This window comes from Pseudophryne corroboree, chromosome 12, assembly GCF_028390025.1.
Source record: "Pseudophryne corroboree isolate aPseCor3 chromosome 12, aPseCor3.hap2, whole genome shotgun sequence".
NCBI lineage: Eukaryota > Metazoa > Chordata > Amphibia > Anura > Myobatrachidae > Pseudophryne > Pseudophryne corroboree.
Window position 1 is genome coordinate 171,479,834 of NC_086455.1, and position 22,788 is coordinate 171,502,621.

The window sequence follows — 22,788 nt, forward strand, 5'->3', positions numbered from 1 at the left end:
TCTAAAAGTTTGATACCCTGGCCAAAGAGGATACCCAGTTTGGGCAAGCGGTGCTGCAGACGTCTCCGCACGTTCTGGAAGCTTTGGGACATCACCATCGTACTAATGTGTGCCCAATATGTCTTATGGATGCTAGAGAAAATAGGATTTTAAATACCTACCGGTAAATCCTTTTCTTTATCATCCACTAGGGGTCACTGGAGTACTCTTGGGATATGGACGGGCGTAGCCGAACAAAGGCACTGAATATTCAAATTTAGGACCCTCCCCCCCCCTCCATATCCCCAAGTACCTCAGTGTACTTTGCCAGTGTTTTTTCGGTGCTCACAGATGAACATCGGCTTGTGGCAATGGCCACTTTTCAGAAGATTTTTATTTTTAATTTTTACACTTCCCGTCCCAGTTTCTGGAAAAACTTGGGTCCGGGATGGTGCCGCTGCAAGGCAGCGTATGGCGTGTCGGTCCTCACAAAGAGCACCCTCACAGCCACAGGCGCTATAGGGCAGCGCATGGCGTGTTGGTCCTCACAAAGAGCACCCTCACAGCCACAGGCAGCCACTGTCTCCTGCAAGCTGAACGGAGCTTACAGAAAGAAGATCCGTTACAGCCAGGATGAGACAAAGAGCTGGAAGAAGGACTGAAACGGAGCTTACAGAGAGCTCGTCACAGCCAGGATGGAGCAAGGTATGGGTGTCAGGGCGGTCAGCTCACGCTGCCGCCCTGCTGTGTGAGTGTTATACTGTACAGGGAGCTGGCCGCCGCTGAGCACGCCGCTGACGGGTCCCGCTGAAGTAGTAAGGACCACTTCTTATATATGAAGTTCCACCTCACTCGTACATGACTCTCCCTGCGCTGAACTAAGCAGAGCGGCCGCACGTCACTCAGACGCCGGCCGCTCTTACTGCTCTGATGGCCCGGCACCGCTACACGCCGCCGACACTCTCCTTGGCTGAACTAAGCAGAGCGGCCGCACGTCACTCAGACGCCGGCCGCTCTCACTGCTCTGATGCGGCACCGCTACACGCCGCCGACACTCTCCGGGCGCTGAACTAAGCAGAGCGGCCGCACGTCACTCAGACGCCGGCCGCTCTCACTGCTCGGATGGCCCGGCACCGCTACACGCCGCCGAGACTCTCCTGGGTACTAAAGAGTGGCCGCACGTCACTCAAGGACGCCGGCCACTCTCCCAGTGAAACACCGCAGACACAGGGAGACTGTGTACTGCTGTAGGAAGGAGCTTCCGGTCAGCTCCCCGGCGCTACATACAGGCTCTCCTGCTCTCCCTGCACCCGATCCCCGTACGCTGCAGGTAACATGGGGATGCAGGGGGGGGGAGGGGGAATAATACCCATAGCAGCAGCAAAGGCTGCATGGGTTCAAAATAAACAAGCAGCGCAGCACTTTAAACATGTGTACTGTGATATATGTTTCAGCACGTTTTATATATATAATATATAATGAAGCTTTTGCTGGCAGAACTGTCTATAATATCAGTATGAACTGTGATTATATGTGTAAACACTTTGTATATATATATATAATATATATATGAGGCTTTGGCTGGCAATGGGTTATCAGTGGCATAACCTATTGCACGTTTAACCATGTTTTCTGTTATTTTTGGTTAAGGTTGCAAGATAAATACACTGCAGGCAGTGCTCATATTAATTGACTAAATGCATATATTTTACTGTATCCTACACCTGGGTTATCACTGTATAATAGTAACTGTATAATAGGTTATTAAGCCTATATTAAAACTGCAGCAAGTAACCTGTACTGTGATTTTCTGTGAAAGCATGGCATGACGGCCATTTTAATCATTGCTGGTTTTCCAGTTATAATTCCAGACCATACACCTCTACTCCACAAGGAGGCGCAGGGGTGTTAGTGGGAATTTTTTACTTCAGGATAATCTAGAACATTCCTGCCCTACATCTTTAAGCCACCAGAAGGCGCAGGGGTGTTAGTAGGAATTTGGTTCGGGTTTCATGCCTATGTGAACTGCTTTTCACATAAAGAACACTTTAGTTTCCTAATAAATATGCTGTTCAGCAATAACATATATATATAGATATATATGCCATATAATAATGTTATTAAGTCGTGCAAGTGTCTGTCTGTTGCCTATTATGATGTCTGTCTACATAGCAAATAAGGCTCTAGTGCAGACTAAAAATGTTAACATTGGCAATTCAAATTAAAACAGCGGTAATCGGAGTCTCAGAATAACTCCGCCAGCGCTAACAAAAGACAATCTTTCCAAAGTGACAATTTTCCTTTGGGTACCAGAGTGTTTATTTCACTAGTCTTATAATTTAATGCACGATTCTATGTCAAATCTCACACCGATAACTACAAGTGAGAAGGGTACATTAGTCCAGCATTCAGATAGTGCGGGGTTTTGGACAACCATACATAATCGTTTCCAAAAGGACGCGATCCGCCATTGGTATATGCGTTTCTGTCAAACATTATAAAAACCACAGATACATTTGGGTCACTAGAATCTATGTATGAAACCATGCCGATCACGGTTCAAAAAAGCTGCAGAGTATATCTGTAAAGCTTCTGCTAACGCCGGTTATTTTCATTGTCGCTAGTTAAGCGCGACAAGGCCAGAGCTTGTTTGCGCCTGAATTTGATATATGTGTAACGGCATTTTATCCCTATAGGATATTCTGCCATTAGCGCATACAGTATACTTGTAACGGTGTTTTATTCCTTTATAAGAAACAGTCACGCCTTGTAACGACAGGACGTTACAGTCAGCAAGCCAGTGGTTTGATGACCTCTTTTACAATTGTGGAAGTGCGTCTTTTCATGTTACATTTGCGAGGTTTCATGACTTCAACTCATATATGTCTCAGCTATTTACAGCTTAGAGTACAAAACTGCTTCTGGCGAACGGTTTGGCAGGTTGTCATTTAGTCTTTGCTGGTTTATAAACCAGGCAATAGTACGCCAACAGAGTCAAAGTTACTTATTCCCCTCTGTTTGAGCAAAATCAAACAGCTCCGTTGCAATATCAATCAGCAAGTCATTTACTACAGTTAGAAAATGGATTTTCTGCAGTTAGTTTTTGCTTATTGCAGCCACAAAATTGTATAATTGCATTTGATCTTCACAATGCGTATTTACCCAGTCCGGTTTCTTCATCATAGGTTCTAGCGTTTGAAAATCGCCACAACCATTAACCATTTCATTTATACCGTTGCTTATCGCTTCCGGTATTTACCAAAGTGATGTTGGAATAATAGCTCATCTCACATAAGAACTATGTATCAACAAAGTTCCTCTATCTTGCGCTACTAAGTTATACTGCGGTAGCAGATTAAGTTCGAAAACAATCACATCTAAGTCTGTCTAAACGATGTCAATTCCTAGGTAAGATTATAAATACGGTAAATCAAAGACTTTTACCTACTACACCAACAAGAACAAAAGTACACGCACACTAGCGGTACATTGGTGTATTCAATTATTAAGAATAAAGATGTGTTTTCAATTTAGTGCACCACCCTTCAATCGCGTTTCCCACAGAGGGACAAGGGTGCGTATACTCTGGACGACAGTCACAGAGAGTCAGGATTTGTAGTTAAAATCAACGCAAAGGTTCTAAAACACGACAGATTCCTGTCGATAAAGGTACTAGAACTCTGTGCATTTTACAATGCAATAGATAAATGTCCTACATCTCTGTGCATTTTACAATGCAATAAATGATTCGCTTTCAGTCTGACCAGGGATAGACTCTGGTTTCTCTTCATAACAAATAAATCTTTCGTTTTTTACTAAAGATTTCTGTGGAGAGGAACAACCGTGAGTTTCATGTAATTTTGTTTTTTCATGCCTGGCTCACGCTGCCCTTAAGCAGTCAAACAAAGCAAAGGCAGTTGCATACTCAACAACCAGTGAGAACCAATAAGCCGCATGGCAAGGCGGTAGGTAACTCAAATCTTCAATGGCTCAGAACGCTATTATGTGAAAATGTCAAGACATCAATCCGTGAGTGGACATCTGTTAGACAGGCGATCTCAACCGTCAGGGTTTGGATCTTAAAAACTGGACATTAAATCCAGAGGTGTTTCATATGTGAGTCCACAGAAGGGGGTTACCCTCAGGTATACATGAGGGCATCTCGCCACAATTACAAAAGCTCAGTATGTGTACATCACATTCATGGGGTCATTCAGCATCGTGTATCTGGCTCCACCATTGTCCGCTTCTTTCTTCGTTGCCAAAACGGATCAGAAGACAGTTCGTCAGTGTCATACTGGTGGTATCTCATGGGTTTCAGAGAAGTTTGCTTCTCGAATTTTCAAGGAATACTTGCACACGATCTTGGCCCGCTCATAATACGTCCAACCTGTTACATCAGGGAACGTTCTTTTACCCATAGTTACCTATGTACCTATTATCTATGTACCGCAGCTGCGGTTGACGGGGTGAGGGTTCAGACCGCCCTCTTAAAAAAATAGAGCATTACAGTATCGGTTATACCAACCATGTCACGAAATACTAAGCCGCTTAAGGCAGCTCATGACTAAAAAAAAAAAATAAAAAAATTTCGTGTGCTTACATAGGGTGTAAACCTCGGAAGTTTCCAACATCATACTTCAAGTACCCGTATTCTGTTAAACAGGATGGGATGGCAAACTGCGTTCATCTGCACTAAGAGGGCAGGTATCTGTGTGGTAAACTTATTTTCAAAGCGTTTGCCTCTATTTGCGTCTGTCAACATCTTTCTACAAGGTGTCACCAAAGTTCAGACTCTATTTATCCCACCTACAGCGCCAGGCGATTTTGAGGTTGGGTTTAGATTTTCTTACAGTTTCATATTTTGGAACCCTTTCAACAAATGGGGATTAAGTTTCTCACTTTGGAAAACATTTTTCTTCTAGCCTTGCCTTCGGCAATGGTGCTTCGACAAGAGGTTTGTTTTCATATTTGGGTGCCTTGTATTCCAAGCCACCGTATTTGAGTTTTCTCATGACAAAGCAGATCTTCGGACGAAATCCGCTTTCGTATTCTTCACATCAATATACCAATAGTGGTTCCTGTGTGGACAGCACATTCTAAAATTCTGAATGAGGTACACGCGTTACGCGTTTATATATGTACCGAACGTCTACAGTACGTGATATGAATACGTTGTTGTTATATATGATACTGTAAACTGGGGTTAGCCAGTTTCTCAGCAGACATTATCCAGTTGAATAATAATGACTACAAGTCAGGCTTACTTTAAGGCTAAGTTACAATCGCCTACGTCAGTAATAGTTCATTCCACAGGTTCTGTGGGAATGTCAGACCCAGCGGGTCGTGGAGAGTCTACGACGCGGCTACATAGCCTTCAGTGCACCACTGCACGTTTACACGTTATAAATGGTGGCGCCATCAGCATTTAGCTTTGGCTGCCTACTGTTACAAGTATCAAACAGCTCTCCCGCCCACGAGGGAAGCTTTGGTACGTCCCAAGAGTACTCCAGTGACCCCTAGTGGATGATAAAGAAAATAGGATTTTGGTACTTACCAGGTAAATCCTTTTCTTTGAATCCATAGGGGGCACTGGACGCCCACCCAGAGCAGTTTTACCTGGGTTGTTTTAAGCTCAAGGGAGCTTAGTGAACAAATTTAACTTGGATGGTATTAAGCTCAAAGGAGCTTATGGTAACACATTTTCACCGGTTGGTTCAAATTATAAGTTCTATCGGTTAAGCTGTCAACTTTTTAGTTGACAATAAGGTTACGAGTCAACTTTGTGGTTGTCCGTTATGTTATAGGGATTCTCCATTGTCAACCTCTCTATATCCTGTTCGCTCAGTAAAAAACACTGGCAAAGTACACTGAGGTACTTGGGGATATGGAGGGGGGGGAGGGTCCTAAATTTGAATATTCAGTGCCTTTGTTCGGCTACGCCCGTCCATATCCCAAGAGTACTCCAGTGCCCCCTATGGATTCAAAGAAAAGGATTTACCTGGTAAGTACCAAAATCCTATTTTCTCGTAGTCCATAAGGGATATTGGACGCCCACCTCTGTGGTGACTTTCTGCAGGTTTTCTGTCACCTGTTCAGCTGTTTATGTTGCCAGCTGTTGATGGCCAAGTTATGTTATGGTGTGCTGGTGTGTAAACCTCACCACCCTTATATTTATTATGTTCCTTCTCTCAAGTATGTCATTTCTCCTCCGGGCACTGTTTTACCTATAACTGAGCTGTGAGAGGATGCATAGAGGGGAGGAGCCAGCACACCAAGAGGAAGAAATTTACAGTGCACTGGCTCCTTTGGACCCCGTCTATACTAATGTGTCCCCAATATCCCTTATGGACTACGAGAGAAGGATTTACCGGTTGGTATTTAAAGTCCTATTTTTATATACATAGTGTAACCGCTGGGAGATGCAGATGTTTCTCTTCAATTTGAGGCACACTGCTGACCATGGGGTATATCGGCCGGTCCAGCAGGTTAGACACACTGGATCTTTTTGAATTTTAAACGCACCTCTTTATGTAATGCCCTCACATTGACAGTCCGTTTAAATGAATTGCACATGGCAGCCTTTTTAATCGGTTTGTTTTATTTATTTTGAGGTTTTCGCAGCAGTTTCATGGTTCTTCCATATGGGAGTGCTTTTGAGTGTTTTGCTGTCAGTTGTGCAAAGCAACCAAAGGAAGGGGGTGTGGGGAGGGGGGGAGCTGCTACTTGTAGAGCCTCTGTTTCACGTTCCCTGGAACTCAGGAGGGCTAGTTAACAAAAAGAAAAATAAATTGGACTTGGAGTGGCGCACTAATTTAGAATTAATTAGCCATGTAAAATGTAACTTTTATTTGTATACTATTAAAAGGCCTGTAACTGTGAAATATTAAAACTACATGCAAATAAACAAAGTGCAACATAAATCTTTAAAACCACACACTGTGCTCTGTGTTGTGCAATAGTGTGACCTGGGTACTATGACCTCCAATGAGGTTAATTGTGTTAGTCAATAAATGTTTATCCCAACCAATTCTTCTCAACACACATGAATCTCATATACATTTCTCAATAATTATCCAGGGATTAATTCTAGATTCATTCGATAAGGTATTATATAAGTCGGGTCCAGTAAGATTACTATTGGTCAGTGATTTATATCAGGTTCTATTGTATGTTCCAGTGCATTTACATTGATAATCGCTAGTGTCCCCTCTTCGTGGCATCTGCTATATCTAGTAAATAAGAGCACACATTCTCAGTCACTGCTGTCAATGTTGCTTAATAGAGTATTATAACGTTATATGGTCCCTAATATAATCACTGATGCTGGCAGAATCCGCCTTTAAGTGCTCCAGTGCGTTCTATGCAATATCAGTGGCAGTGCGCAGATGTTCTCAGTCACCGCTGTCAACGTTGCCCAATCACATGATTTTCTACATGCAATTCTTAACATAGATTGCTAATTGTACTATCCATTTATTTATACAGCGTTATATAGAACTTTAGTACGTAATTAAATAATTCCTCATATTATAGTTGCTGATACAGGTATAGTACTATGTATTTGAATCCTTGTGAATTGGCACAGAGGGGACACTTCTTATAGTAGATGTAATACTTTATATTGCTGCCATTGGTTAAATATTTCTCACTGACTGACTAGTGGGCCTATTGGCCTCTGTGTGATGGTCTGTTTTTCTAATTTCAGTCAGTTGACCGTGTCGCTTGTATCTCATTAAACAAATCAGTTTTGCAACTGAAACTTGACTAGTATGTGACAACTGTATGAATCATACATATGACACATTTGTCTCTGTATGGCAGGGGTGAGGAACCTTTTTTCTACTAAGGGCCATTTGGATATTTCTAAAATCCTTCGGGAGCCATACAAAAATTATCAACTTAAAAATTAGCCTGCCCTCAGTAGATATTCCCCAATTAGATATGACCCCTAGAAGTGCCGCTTACACACACACACACACACACACACACACACACACACACACACACACACACACACACATATTAAAAGAAAGAAAAAACACAATACTCGCCAGCCACGCTCCTGCTTCCGGACCCTTGCCCTCTGCCTGGCTGCACGCTCCTCAGAACTATGGGAGAGACGTCATGACATCTCTCCCATAGCACCGCACAGGCACGCACACTGCCAGAGCCGGAAGCCGGAGCTCAGGAGTGAGCTCCTGCCTCCGGCTGCTGCTGAGGGGAAGAAGCCGGTCGCCCGCTTGTAACAAAATCTCAGTGGGTGCCCGGCATCTACCTTGGTTAGGTGAGCCTGGAAGGGCCGGATCAAGTGTCTTTGCGGGCCTTATACGGCCCGCGGGCCTGAGGTTCCCCACCCCTGCTGTATGGGATAAACACCTTCAGTGGTATTTTATGCTACTTGGTAGAATGTTATTATATATTATTGCATGTGCTCAACATCTAGGGGCAGATGTATTAACCTAGAGAAGGTATAAGGAAGTGATAAACGCACCAGCCAATCAGCTCCAATATGTAAATTAACAGTTAGGATCTGATTGGCTGCTGCCTTTATCACCTTGCACATATCACTGGTTTATCACTTCCTTATGCCTTCTCCAGGTTAATACATCTGCCCCCTAGTCTCTAATCAGTGAAATGGTTACTTTCCCTCTATCACTGTTACTATGTTGCTGTAATACTGCTGACACTGCAACATGTGCAGCTGCATGAAGGTCTATCAGTTCTTATAAATCAACAGTCTGTATATCAATCCTTTTATGCTATTGCTAAAACTGATTACCCAGGAACGAATGGCCGGACTTATTGCGCATGTAATCAGTATTTTGTCATAGCTCCAATGCACCTCAATGGTATTGCACTCAGGAGGGCTCCAGTGGCTCTTACTCTACACCAGGCTTTTTCAACCAGTGTGCCGCGACCAGTTGCAAGGTGTGCCGTGGAGCCAGAGCAGCTTCCTGCTACTTCAGAGTGAACTGTTGGCCCGGGCTCTTCTTAGAGGATCATTCATGCTCCGGACGTGACCTATGCCTTGAAAACGATGTGATATCATAGGTCACGGCCACCGCGTCTCACCACCCAGCCAGGCCACACGCCTGTATACACATCTTCCAGTTCCTGCCTGCATACAAGGCTTTCCTTGCCCACCCACATCTGCCCGACCGCCCGCTGCTCGGTATTCACAGAACTCCACTATGAACAACCTCCGCCACCGATACAAAGCAGTGCTGCATTTATCCTGTGTTCAGTGAGCCTGAATGCACAGAAAGCCTAACAATGCCTGCTACTGATATAAATATAAGTTCGGCGCCCTGATCGGCCATACAGCATTAGTGAGCGTGAGCAGGATGGAATTCCTCCTGACCCTTCTCCTCCCAGGAGGGAGATGGCAGGGATTTCGACTGCAGCATTGCTCTGTTCTGTCATGTTTAATGATTGCCCAGTCTGTGAATGTGATGTCATTGGCTGGCATTACATTTGTAACGGCGATGTACTGGGACACTTCAGAGAGAGACTAGTCACCCTGGGGCAGATGTATTAACCTGGAGACTGCATAAGGAAGTGATAAACCAGTGGTAAGTGCAAGGTGACAACGCATCAGCCAATCAGCTCCAATATGTAAATTGATAGGAGCTGATTGGCTCGTGCGTTTTCACCTTGCCCTTTACCCTGCTTTATCACTTTATGCCGTTTCCAGGTTCATATATCTGCCCCTTTGTTTCAAAATATGGAGGGTTCAGATTGATGTGATTGGTTTTGTATTTTGCCCCCATGTGAATGCTAACGTCACATTGAATAGGCTGCTGCTTCATGTAAAATATCTACGAACCTACTGCTATATTGTTTAACCTGCCCATGTATTTACAAACAGATATGCTTATTAGTTAACAAAATGATAATCGATCAGGTTTAAATATGTAAGCGGCTGTTTTTATAATTTGAGAACTGTTTTGGGGATATTTTTGTAAATATGACCAGGTCTGGTGTGGGTGTTTTTGTTTTTTACTTTTAGCTCTTACTAACACTTCTTGCTAGACATCACAGTCCAGTAAGAGCAAGGACCAGCAGCTGTGGTTGGGTGTTTCTGAGGATTGCCTGTCGCTGCAGCTTGGGGAGAGTGGGAGGTGCAGTGAGCCCGGAGTCACCCATAAAATCTGTGTGGCTGGGGGTGAAACAGCTGCCCTGTGAGCTCGATCTGCAGAAAGATTGTATGTGGATCTCTCTTCTGTGGATTGAAGGGGCAAGCTGAGCACGGTTGCTGCTATAAGATTTGAAGAGGCGAGTGGACGACTGTCATGTTACGTTTAGAAGAAACAAATATTTAGAGTTAAGTACAGGTTGAGTATCCCATATCCAAATATTCCGAAATACGGACTTTTTTGAGTGAGAGTGAGATAGTGAAACGTTTTTTTTCTGATGGCTCAATGTACACAAACTTTGTTTAATACTCGGTTATTAAAAATATTGTATTAAATGACCTTCAGGCTGTGTGTATATAAGGTGTATATGAAACATAAATTAATTGTGTGAATGTAGACACACTTTGTTTAATGCACAAAGTTATAAAAAAATATTGTATTAAATGACCTTCAGGCTGTGTATATGGTTTATATGAAACATAAATGCATTCTGTGCATAGACTTGGGTCCTATCCTCATGATATCTCATGGTATGCAATTATTCCAAAATACGGAAAAATCCCATATCCAAAATACCTCTGGTCCTAAGCATTTTGGATAAGAGATACTCAACCTGTATAAATTATTAGAACGTAAGAATTGGTCAGAGCACTTTTATCCACCGTGTCGGTTAGTAGACGACCAACATTCGAAATACCGTTACTTTGCCTAGGTCATAACGCCTTCATCCACTCGCCACCTCATTTATCTTCCAGCAGCTGCCATAATTGCACACATCTGACATTGTCGCATCAGAGAAAGTGTGTTCACATCTGATACAACCACCCCTGCCACGTAGTTAAGGACCTTTCATGATTTGTGGTTTAGGGAGGTACGGATTTTATTTTTGTTTTTTCCTTTGCAGGTTGGAACAGCCAGATGCAAAACGATTGCACACAGAGGAAAGTGGAGTGATGGCTGCTGGCCCAGTGGCCGGTGCCACTTTCCCCAACGCTGCTGGGCAACAAGCTTATAACTATAGCAACTGGTACCAGGTATGTGTATTACTGATCAGCTATATGTTGTCAGGTCAGTCAGTGCAGGCTGAAATTCTAGAAGTACATGCTGTTTCTCTATTGATGGATAACTTTTGCTTGTTTTTAAATGGTGGTTTTGTTCCTATGTATGTATGTATGTATGTATGTATGTATGTATGTATATGTGTATGTATGTATGTATGTATGTATAGCACTTTCTAGGGCTGATGTATTAACCGCTTTAGTGGTATGCACGGAAATCTTCCGTGCATACTGCTTCCTGATTCCCTGGGGACAGCCGTACGGCGCCCGGGAATCAGCATACTCCATTATGGCGTTAAGCCCGCAGGCAGGGGAGCAGGCTTAACTGTATAATGGCTAATGCTGATTCCCGGGCACCGCAAGGCAGCCGGGAATCAGCGCTGGGGCTGGCGATCGCCAGGCGATAACTTCGCCCTGCCCCTTTACTCGCCCTTCCCCGCACCTTCAGCCACCCGTTCTCATGCCAATTTAAATTGGAAACTCCACTGAAGGGGTTAAGCCTGGAGAAGTAATTAAGCAGTGATAAGTGCAAGGTGATAACGCACCAGCCTATCAGCTCCTAACTGTCCATTTACATATTGGAGCTGATTAGCTGGTGCGTTATCACCTTGCACTTATCACCGCTTTATCACTTCTCCAGGCTTAATACATCTGCCCCCTCTCTTGAGTGGTGGGAGTAGTCCTCTTCCCTAGACTACATTGACTGCCTTGTGAAACAATGAACATTGTTTTGTAGACCTCCCGCTCTTCCTAAGTATTGAGTTGCAGCCTCTTCTCAACAAATTGTGACCACCTTCAGAGCCAGGAAACCCAAGGGTTTCCTGAAGCCATATCTTGGTAAATGAGCACTGAAGTCTGTCTCCTTGGGATACGGTCGTTAGGTCGACAGTCATCAGGTTGACATAGTCAATAGGTCAACAGGGTCATTAGATCGATATGTACTAGGTCGACAGATCAAAAGGTCGACATGAGTTTTTCACTTTTTTTTTTCTTTCATTTTGTGGACTTTTTCATACTTGACGATCCACATGGACTAGGAGTGAGGCACCTTGCCCAAGCATGGCGAGCGATGTGAGGGGACACGGTGCACTAATTGGGGTTCTCTGTCACTTTTTACGAAGAAACCGACTCCAAAACAAGTGGGGGGGGGGGGACCATGTCGACATATTGTCCCTGTCGACCTGATGCATGCCGAATTTCCATGGTCGACCTAATGACACTCTCCAAGGGAATTTCCAATTTAAAGGCCACCTAGATCTGCCCTGTAGTAGGCCTATGGTTTATACTGTAGCATTGTAATATTCTGGAAGTATTAGCACTTCGTATCCGTGCCCAAGCAAAGCTTCATATTAGAGGTGGGGCGTGCAGTGTGTTTTCCACACGAGCGCCTATTAATGCTCACCTGTTAACGAGGATACTGGGAAAAAAAATATCGTCATACCTATTCAGTGCTTATTTATTTGTTATTTTAGGATTACAGCTATCAGAACAACTGGAATTTTGGACAGTATTACCATCCGCCTTCCACTTGATGGCGCACCAACTCATCCCAGATTCTTTTCAGAAACGACATTGACCTAAATTATAAAATATTCTAATTTGTCTTTCACTTTGAGGAGGGAAAGTTTATGGCATTCTGTTGCTTTTCCTGAAATTCACTGAAATGGGGAAGATTCATTCCCTCCACCCATCTCTCTATAGTTTTCTGTGTTCCAGGTTTTCCTTCATTGGATGTGAGTATGTATAATTCAAATGTAGATTTATTTAGGTTTTTTTTCTTTTAAGTTTCTCCTGTTCCTGACATTTTGTACAAGTGTTTAACCAATCTTTTGGGACTAATAAAAGCTGTACAAGTCTTTCTATTAAGAAATGTGTTTTAAAAAGGGACATGTACACACATGGCTGAAAACTTTCAGGATAACGTTCTGATTTGTTATTACATGATGCAAAATTTATATATATATATTTTTTTTTTTCTGTTGCAAAGCATCTGGATAGCGTAGAAGCGTTGTTCATATTCATCGGTTTGTAACTTTTCTCCTTTTTATCACTATTTGTCTTGTTCTGTTATTAAACATGATTGGCAAATTGCCTCTTTTCCCCCTCTCTATAGTATACATTAAATAGACATTGAAATAAATTGGTTTCAGCTTTCCACCACTTGTCTTTGTTCAATCACCTCTTTCATCTTCCCTGCTGGCTGTAGTGCAGTATGCTCTGATGCTATGGGTTACGGGATCTGGTCGATGAATCGACAAGCGTTTGATCGACAATGGTTACATCGACCACGTAAGATCGACAACCCATAGATCGACATAACATTAAGAACGACAGACATGAGCTCGACAATGAGAAGACAATCAACAAACAGTAGTTCGACACAACACATGATCGATCACACAGAACATATACACAACATAAGATCACCTGTATCATGAGTTAGTCTTGGAGTGGTCTTCAGTATGCCGACTGACGAGATCCCGGCGCCGGAATCCCGACAGCCGGCATACCGACACTTTTTCTCCCTCGTGGGGGTCCACGTCCCCCCTGGAGGGAGAATAAAATAGCGTTGGGCGCCACCGTGCCCGTAGCGTGGCGAACGCAGCGAGCCCGCAAGGGGCTCATTTGCGCTCGCCACACTGTCGGTAAGCCGGCGGTCGGGCTCCCGGCGCCGGTATGCTGGTCGCCGGGAGCCCGACCGCCGGCATACCATAGTGTACCAATAGTCTTGTGCTAGAAGCGTTTACACTTTTCCTTTGTTTCTGCAATGTATCTGATTTTCTGTTAAAGAAAATTACTTCTAATAAAGGAAAATACAGATTGCTATCGGTGCGATGCATATTCTGTAGTGACGCAAGATTTGTTAATAACACCATCTTCTGCTAAGGCTTTGAAATGCCAACTCTATATCACAGGTTCTCAAACTCTGTCCTCAGGACCCCACACAGTGCATGTTTTCCAGATCTCCTTACAGAATCACAAGTAAAATAATTAGCTCCACCTGTGGATCTTTTAAAATGTCAGTGAGTGATGAGTACACCTGCTGGGTTGAAAATTAAAATAAAATGTCTCCCAGCGCTTATGTTTCTCAAGTGTATCAGTATATTTCCCACTATATTAGTCAAGGTATTCAGGTTTATAAATAAATACAATAAAAATGTTTTTTTTAATAAATATTTTTTTCTTTATTCAAAGCATGGTGTTTGCAACACACAAAAAGGAATTTAATCTGACTCTACTATTCAATAAAAATCAATTTAATTGTGATCCTAATACCGGTATACTTAAGACAAAAAACAAACCAACATATATTGTTAGTGATACGCTTATTTCAGCGGTTTAGTCACTTAAATGTCCACAGTAACAATCTCCAAGCATGTTTTCATTCTTAACAGGAAAAATTGAGTATTAACTGGGAAAATAAAATCCTGTGTTTCCAGAAATAGGTTGTGCCCAGCTAGACCAAATAGCTCTGCTCACCACAATAGTTAGTCCTTGACGAGCATCAGCATATTTTTATGGTCAAAACAGCATTCTTAGTCGAGAGTATGTCATAAATAGACTTACTTTGATGCCACAGGTCCAGAAAGGTACGAGTGTCTGTTGTTGACCAACAACTGTCTGCCAGCAGACACTCGTACCTTTCTGGACCTGTGGCATCAAAGTAAGTCTGTTTTTTTGTCTTAAGTATACCGGTATTAGGATCACAATTAAATTGATTTTTATTGGATAGTAGGGTCAGATTAAATTCCTTTTTATGTGTTGCAAACACCATGCTTTGAATAAAGAGAAAAATATTTATTTAAAAAAAAACATTTTTATTGTATTTATTTATAAACCTGAATACCTTGATTAATATAGTGGGAAATATACTGATACACTTGAGAAACATAAGCGCTGGGAGACATTTTATTTTAATTTTCGATCCAGATTTCAAGAGGCTAGTGGAAAGCATCTTTTTTTCTCCATAGCAGCTTTAACCGATCAAGTGAGGCGAACAAGCGCAGTCCTCAAATACTCCCTTTTTTTTAACACCTGCTGGGTTACCTGCAAGACGTGCGCTGCGTGGGGTCCTGAGGACGGGGTATGAGAGCCTGTGCTCTATATTTAACATCACACTTGCGCACAAGAGGAGCAGAATGTTAGCAAAAAAAAAGTACAAAGAACAGTATGACTAGTCTGCTTTACTGGCTGTCTATAAGACTGTATCCGGATGATAGGCTGTCAGTCAATAGGCTGTCCCCATATGGTCAACAGGTTAAATGGTTGACATGACAATGGTCGACACGTTTTTCTTTCAACTTTTTCATACTTTACCATCCACGTGGACTATGATTAGGAATAGTAACCAGTGGTGAGCAAGGCAGTACACTAATTGGGGTCACATGGTTAAACAGAAAATTACAACTTAAAATGGTAGAGAGAAAAAATTTGACCATTGCCATGTCTTGCTCTTCAGGTGTCTATTTCTGCAGCGTGGTACACTGTGTTCCACAGGGAAAATATCAGGGGGTAGTGCGGGGATCTTGGATCCAGAGGCATCATCAGGCAAAGCTTTGACTGTCCCAGGATGCATTGGGGCCTCTATAACCCTGCCTCCAGGCAATGAGAGCTCAGTTTCGAGTGGCGCCTGCAGGCAGCAGGTCACCTAAAAGGCACGCTGCACTGTGCAGCACTGAAAAAGCTAAAGAAGACTTCAAGGGCCGCAGCACTGTTATGTCAGGCTGACAGTCAGTGCTGCGGCATCTCATACTCCCGCGGCTCGGTTCTCGGGCACTTGTGGCGGAGACGCTCCGGCTTAGGCACACTGTCGCAGATGCTCTCCTGGTTCACGTGGCTGCTACGAAGGGAGGAAGTAAGAGGTCCCCCCGGCGGAACCCGCCACTAAATCGCGTTCCTGGTCATAGTCTAGGGAGACGGAATGCGACGCTGGCGTGGACACTGTTACCGATCAGGGACTCCACTATATCCGCCATATCCTTACCTATTGGTGAGGCTCTGTATAATCAGCAGTGTGGTCCAGCATAGGGGAGCCTATGCTTGACTTGTAGCGCCATCTCCTCGCAGATTTCCCGCCCTGGAGCTGACTTGCACTCTCCCTCAGTTCCTGACAGACGCTGGGCGCCATCTTCTGAGCTTAGCGGGAACTGGGATTGCAGGGCAAGGTTTCCACTGAAAAGCCGCCCGTCCACAGCGCTGAGACTTTACAGACATTTGAGTATTCTACATGGCTTATTACAGACAGCGTTCGTTAAGAGTGTACCTGTTACAGAATATATTGTACAAGTATTCTGATATATAAGTCCGGTCCATGACCACGCTCTGTGTGTGTATAGATGTATAGAGAGACATATATATCTCCAGTGCAGGTTTATTGTGCTTATAATAATCTCTGCATTGCCTGTGCCTGTACATGCTTGTATGGTTTCACTCTCGTGTATCCCATCTAAGGTAGCTATCACTATATTCTATACGTAAAGGGACTAGGTGCGTCAGGGTCCTTTAATATAGTGTACACAGTACTTATCGCTATACGGATATTTCTCTAGCATCCATAAGCGATATTGGGGGAATCTAGTACGATGGGGTCCAAAGGAGCCTGTGCACTTCAAGTTTCTTCAACTGTGTGTGCTGGCTCCTCCCCTCTATGCCCCTCCCACAGGCAGTTTAGAAAAAAGTGCCCTCAGGAGAGGATGCACACTCTGGAGCTCCAGAGAGTTTTCTTCAGTTTCTTTTAACGTTGTTATTTTCTCTAACGTCCTAGTGGATGCTGGGAACTCCGTAAGGACCATGGGGAATAGCGGGCTCCGAAGGAGGCTGGGCACTCTAGAAAGATTTAGGACTACCTGGTGTGCACTGGCTCCTCCCACTATGACCCTCCTCCAAGCCTCAGTTAGATTTCGTGCCCGGCCGAGGTTGGATGCACACTAGGGGCTCTCCTGAGCCCTTAGAAAGAAAGTATAGATTTAGGTTTTTTATTTTCAGTGAGACCTGCTGGCAACAGGCTCACTGCATCGAGGGACTAAGGGGAGAAGAAGCGAACTCGCCTGCTTGCAGCCGGATTGGGCTTCTTAGGCTACTGGACACCATTAGCTCCATAGGGATCGACCGCAGGCCCAGTCCTTGGTGTTCGGTCCCGGAGCCGCGCCGCCGTCCCCCTTACAGAGCCAGAAGCAAGAAGAGGTCCGGAAAATCGGCGGCAGAAGACATCAGTCTTCACCAAGGTAGCGCACAGCACTGCAGCTGTGCGCCATTGCTCCTCATACACACTTCACACTCCGGTCACTGAGGGTGCAATGCGCTGGGGGGGGGGGGGGGCGCCCTGAGAAGCAATAATACCTTGGCTGGCAAAAATACCACAATATATAGCCCTAGAGGCTATATATGTGGTAAATACCCCTGCCAGAATCCAGAAAAAAGCGGGAGAATAGGCTGCAGAAAAGGGGCGGAGCTATCTCCCTCAGACACACTGGCGCCATTTCTCCTTCACAGATCTGCTGGAAGGAAGCTCCCTGGCTCTCCCCTGCAGTCTACACTTCAGAACAGGGTAAAAACAGAGAGGGGGGGCACTAAATTTGGGCGCATTACATATATAATATAAAAAGCAGCTATAGGGGACATAACTCAGTTAGTCCCTGCATTATATAGCGCTCTGGTTTGTGCTGGCATACTCTCACTCTGTCCCCCCAAAGGGCTTTTGTGGGTCCTGTCCTCATTCGGAGCATTCCTTGTGCGGTGTGTCGGTACGGCTGTGTTGACATGTTTGATGAGGATAATGATGTGGAGGCGGAGCAGATGCCTTTTATAAAGGGGGGTTACCCCCTGCGGGGCAGACACCTGAGTGGATGGGCTTATGGAAAGTAATGAGCGCACGTATAGACTCCCTATATAAGAAAATCGACGACATGCCAAATGTGGGACAGCCGTCTTCTCAGCTCGTGCCTGCCCAGGCGTCGCATGGGTCGTCAGGGGCTTTAAAACGCCCGCTACCTCAAGCAGACCCAGATGTCGACACTGATACTGACGCCAGTGTCGACGACGATGAGTCAAACCTGATGCCCACTAAGGCCATTCACTGTATGATTGAGGCAATGAAAGAGGTGTTAAACATTTCTGATATAACTACTGGTACCACTAAAAAGGGTATTATGTTTGGAGAGAAAAAACTACCCGTAGTTTTTCCCCCATCAGATGAATTAAATGAAGTGTGTGAAGAAGCATGGGCTTTCCCTGATAAAAAATTGGTAATTCCTAAGAAGGTACTAATGGCGTTCCCTTTCCCGCCAGAGGATAGGTCACGTTGGGAAACACCCCCTAGAGTGGATAAAGCGCTCACACGTTTGTTTAAAAAGGTGGCACTACCGTCTCAAGATACGACCGCCCTCAAGGAACCTGCTGATAGCAGGAGGCGATACTGAAGTCTGTATATATACACACACAGGCATTATACTTAGGCCAGCTATTGCGTCAGCTTGGATGTGCAGTGCTGCTGCTGCTTGGTCAGATAAACTGTCAGAAAATATTGACACATTAGACAGAGACACGATCCTGTTAACCATAGACCATATAAAAGACTCAGTCTTATATATGAGAGATGCACAGAGGGAAATCTGCCGACTGGCATCTAAAGTAAGTGCATTGTCCATTTCTGCTAGGAGAGGCTTATGGACTCGCCAGTGGACAGGAGATGCAGATTCTAAAAAGCACATGGAAGTGTTGCCTTATAAGGGTGAGGAATTATTTGGGGATGGTCTCTCGGACCTAGTTTCCACAGCAACGTCTGGGAAGTCAGCATTTTTACCCCATGTCCCCTCACAGCCTAAGAAGGCGCCGTTTTATCAGGTTCAGTCCTTTCGGACCCAGAAAAACAGGCGTGGAAAAGGCGGGTCTTTTCTGTCTAGAGGCAGAGGTAGGGGAAAAAGGCTGCAACAAACAGCAGGTTCCCAGGAGCAAAAGTCCTCCCCCGCTTCTTCTTCCAAGTCCGCCGCATGACGGTGGGGCTCCACAGGCGGAGCCAGGTACGGTGGGGGGTCGCCTCAAAAATTTCAGCGATCAGTGGGTTCGCTCACAGGTGGATCCCTGGATCCTGCAAATAGTATCTCAGGGGTACAAGCTGGAATTCGAGGCGTCCCCACCCCACCGGTTCCTAAAATCTGCCTTGCCAATTGCTCCCTCAGACAGGGAGGCGGTGCTAACGGCAATTCACAAGCTGTATTCTCAGCAGGTGATAATCAAGGTACCCCTACTTCAACAAGGCCGGGGTTATTATTCCACACTATTTGTGGTACCGAAACCGGACGGTTCGGTGAGACCCATTCTAAATTTGAAATCCTTGAACACATACATAAAGAAATTCAAGTTCAAGATGGCATCGCTCAGGGCGGTTATTGCAAGCCTGGACGAGGGGGATTACATGGTATCCCTGGACATCAAGGATGCTTACTTGCATGTCCCCATTTACCATCCTCACCAGGAGTACCTCAGATTTGTGGTACAGGATTGCCATTACCAATTCCAGACGCTGCCGTTTGGACTGTCCACGGCACCGAGGGTATTTACCAAGGTTATGGCGGAAATGATGATACTCCTTCGAAGAAAGGGAGTTTTAATTATCCCGTACTTGGACGATCTCCTAATAAAAGCGAGGTCCAAGGAACAGTTGTTGGTGGGAGTAGCACTATCTCAGGAGGTGCTGCACCAGCACGGCTGGATTCTGAATATTCCAAAGTCACAGCTGGTTCCGACGACACGGCTACTGTTCCTGGGTATGATTCTGGATACAGTCCAGAAAAAGGTGTTTCTCCCGGAGGAGAAAGCCAGGGAGTTGTCATCTCTAGTCAGAGACCTCCTGAAACCAAAACAGGTATCAGTGCATCGCTGCACGCGGGTCCTGGGAAAGATGGTGGCTTCTTACGAAGCAATTCCCTTCGGCAGGTTCCATGCCAGAATCTTTCAGTGGGACCTGTTGGACCAGTGGTCCGGATCACATCTTCAGATGCATCGCTTGATAACCCTGTCTCCAAGAACCAGGGTGTCGCTACTGTGGTGGCTGCAGAGTGCCCATCTTCTAGAGGGCCGCAGGTTCGGCATACAGGACTGGGTCCTGGTGACCACGGATGCCAGCCTTCGAGGCTGGGGGGCAGTCACACAGGGAAGAAACTTCCAAGGACTATGGTCGAGTCAGGAGACTTCCCTTCACATAAATATTCTGGAACTAAGGGCCATCTACAATGCCCTAAGTCAAGCAAAATCCCTGCTCCTACACCAGCCGGTGCTGATCCAGTCAGACAACATCACGGCAGTCGCCCATGTAAATCGACAGGGCGGCACAAGAAGCAGGATGGCGATGGCGGAAGCCACAAGAATTCTCCGATGGGCGTAGAATCATGTACTAGCACTGTCAGCAGTGTTCATTCCGGGAGTGGACAACTGGGAAGCAGACTTCCTCAGCAGACACGACCTCCACCCGGGAGAGTGGGGACTTCATCCAGAAGTCTTCCAGATGCTGGTAAACCGTTGGGAAAAACCACAGGTGGACATGATGGCGTCCCGCCTCAACAAAAAGTTAAAAAGATATTGCGCCAGGTCAAGGGACCCTCAGGCGATAGCTGTGGACGCTCTAGTGACACCGTGGGTGTACCAGTCGGTTTATGTGTTCCCTCCTCTGCCTCTCATACCAAAGGTATTGAGAATAATAAGAAAGCGAGGAGTAAACACCATTCTCGTGGTTCCGGATTGGCCAAGACGAGCGTGGTACCCGGAACTTCAAGAGATGCTCTCAGAGGACCCGTGGCCTCTACCGCTCAGACAGGACCTGCTACAACAGGGGCCCTGTCTGTTCCAAGACTTACCGCGGCTGCGTTTGACGGCATGGCGGTTGAACACCGGATCCTAAAGGAAAAGGGTATTCCGGAAGAAGTCATTCCTACGCTTATTAAGGCCAGGAAAGATGTTACGGCAAAGCATTATCACCGCATATGGCGAAAATATGTTGCATGGTGCGAGGCCAAAAAGGCCCCAACAGAGGAATTTCAACTAGGTCGATTTCTGCATTTCCTGCAAGCAGGAGTGAATATGGGCCTAAAACTAGGCTCCATTAAAGTACAGATCTCGGCTCTGTCTATTTTCTTTCAAAAAGAACTAGCTTCAGTACCTGAAGTTCAGACATTTGTGAAAGGAGTGCTGCATATTCAGCCCCCATTTGTGCCTCATGTGGCACCTTGGGATCTCAACGTGATGTTGAGTTTCTTAAAATCACATTGGTTTGAGCCACTAAAAACCGTGGATCTGAAATATCTCACGTGGAAAGTGGTCATGTTATTGGCCTTGGCTTCAGTCAGGCGAGTGTTAGAATTGGCGGCTTTATCATGTAAAAGCCCTTATCTGATTTTCCATATGGATAGGGCAGAATTGAGGACTCGTCCCCAGTTTCTCCCTAAGGTGGTGTCAGCGTTTCACCTGAACCAGCCTATTGTGGTGCCTGCGGCTACTAAGGACTTGGAGGACTCCAAGTTGCTAGACGTGGTCAGGGCCCTGAAAATATATGTTTCCAGGACGGCTGGAGTCAGAAAATCTGACTCGCTGTTTATCCTGTATGCACCCAACAAGCTGGGTGCTCCTGCTTCTAAGCAGTCTATTGCTCGCTGGATTTGTAGTACAATACAGCTTGCACATTCTGTGGCAGGCATGCCACAGCCAAAATCTGTAAATGCCCATTCCACAAGGAAGGTGGGCTCATCTTGGGCGGCTGCCCGAGGGGTCTCGGCTTTACAACTTTGCCGAGCAGCTACTTGGTCAGGGGCAAACACGTTTGCAAAATTCTACAAATTTGATACCCTGGCTGAGGAGGACCTGGAGTTCTCTCATTCGGTGCTACAGAGTCATCCGCACTCTCCCGCCCGTTTGGGAGCTTTGGTATAATCCCCATGGTCCTTACGGAGTTCCCAGCATCCACTTAGGACGTTAGAGAAAATAAGAATTTACTCACCGGTAATTCTATTTCTCGTAGTCCGTAGTGGATGCTGGGCGCCCATCCCAAGTGCGGATTGTCTGCAATACTTGTAAATAGTTATTGTTAACAAAAGGGTTATTGTTGAGCCATCTGTTGAGAGGCTCAGTTGTTTTCATACTGTGAAACTGGATATAGTATCACGAGTTGTACGGTGTGATTGGTGTGGCTGGTAAGAGTCTTACCCGGGATTCTAAATCCTTCCTTATTATGTCTGCTCGTCCGGGCACGGTGTCCTAACTGAGGCTTGGAGGAGGGTCATAGTGGGAGGAGCCAGTGCACACCAGGTAGTCCTAAATTTTTCTAGAGTGCCCAGCCTCCTTCGGAGCCCGCTATTCCCCATGGTCCTTACGGAGTTCCCAGCATCCACTACGGACTACGAGAAATAGAATTACCGGTGAGTAAATTCTTATTTTTGGGCAACAGCATACCTACACCGTGGGAGTTAGTGGGGGGCGGTCACTGGCTTTACAAGATGTCAGAGCCGCTTCCTGGCTGCAGGACCACCTGAGAGGTTGTTGTACAGCGGGGGGACTGCACCTTAGCGGTCACAATTGCAGCACGCCGCACACACACCTAACAATAGCCTGAAGGTGACAACTGT

The 22,788-nt window shown here is 45.2% G+C and overlaps 1 protein-coding gene and 1 non-coding gene across 3 annotated transcripts in view; both read left to right on the plus strand.

Annotated features, from left to right (window-relative positions):
- The window catches only part of PRPF39 (pre-mRNA processing factor 39), a 62,425-nt gene extending 49,094 nt beyond the window's left edge, over nucleotides 1-13,331 (plus strand). For both annotated transcript variants that reach the window (XM_063948547.1, XM_063948548.1), the window contains exons 13-14: nucleotides 11,023-11,152; nucleotides 12,649-13,331. In XM_063948547.1, coding sequence (XP_063804617.1) covers nucleotides 11,023-11,152; nucleotides 12,649-12,708 — 190 coding nt within the window. In that variant the 3' untranslated portion in view covers nucleotides 12,709-13,331. The remainder of the gene's footprint in view (nucleotides 1-11,022; nucleotides 11,153-12,648) is intronic.
- LOC134981591 (U5 spliceosomal RNA) lies at nucleotides 3,751-3,866 on the plus strand. The gene has a single exon (XR_010190713.1). It is a non-coding gene; the product is annotated as a U5 spliceosomal RNA (small nuclear RNA).
- Nucleotides 13,332-22,788: the final 9,457 nt, after the last annotated feature.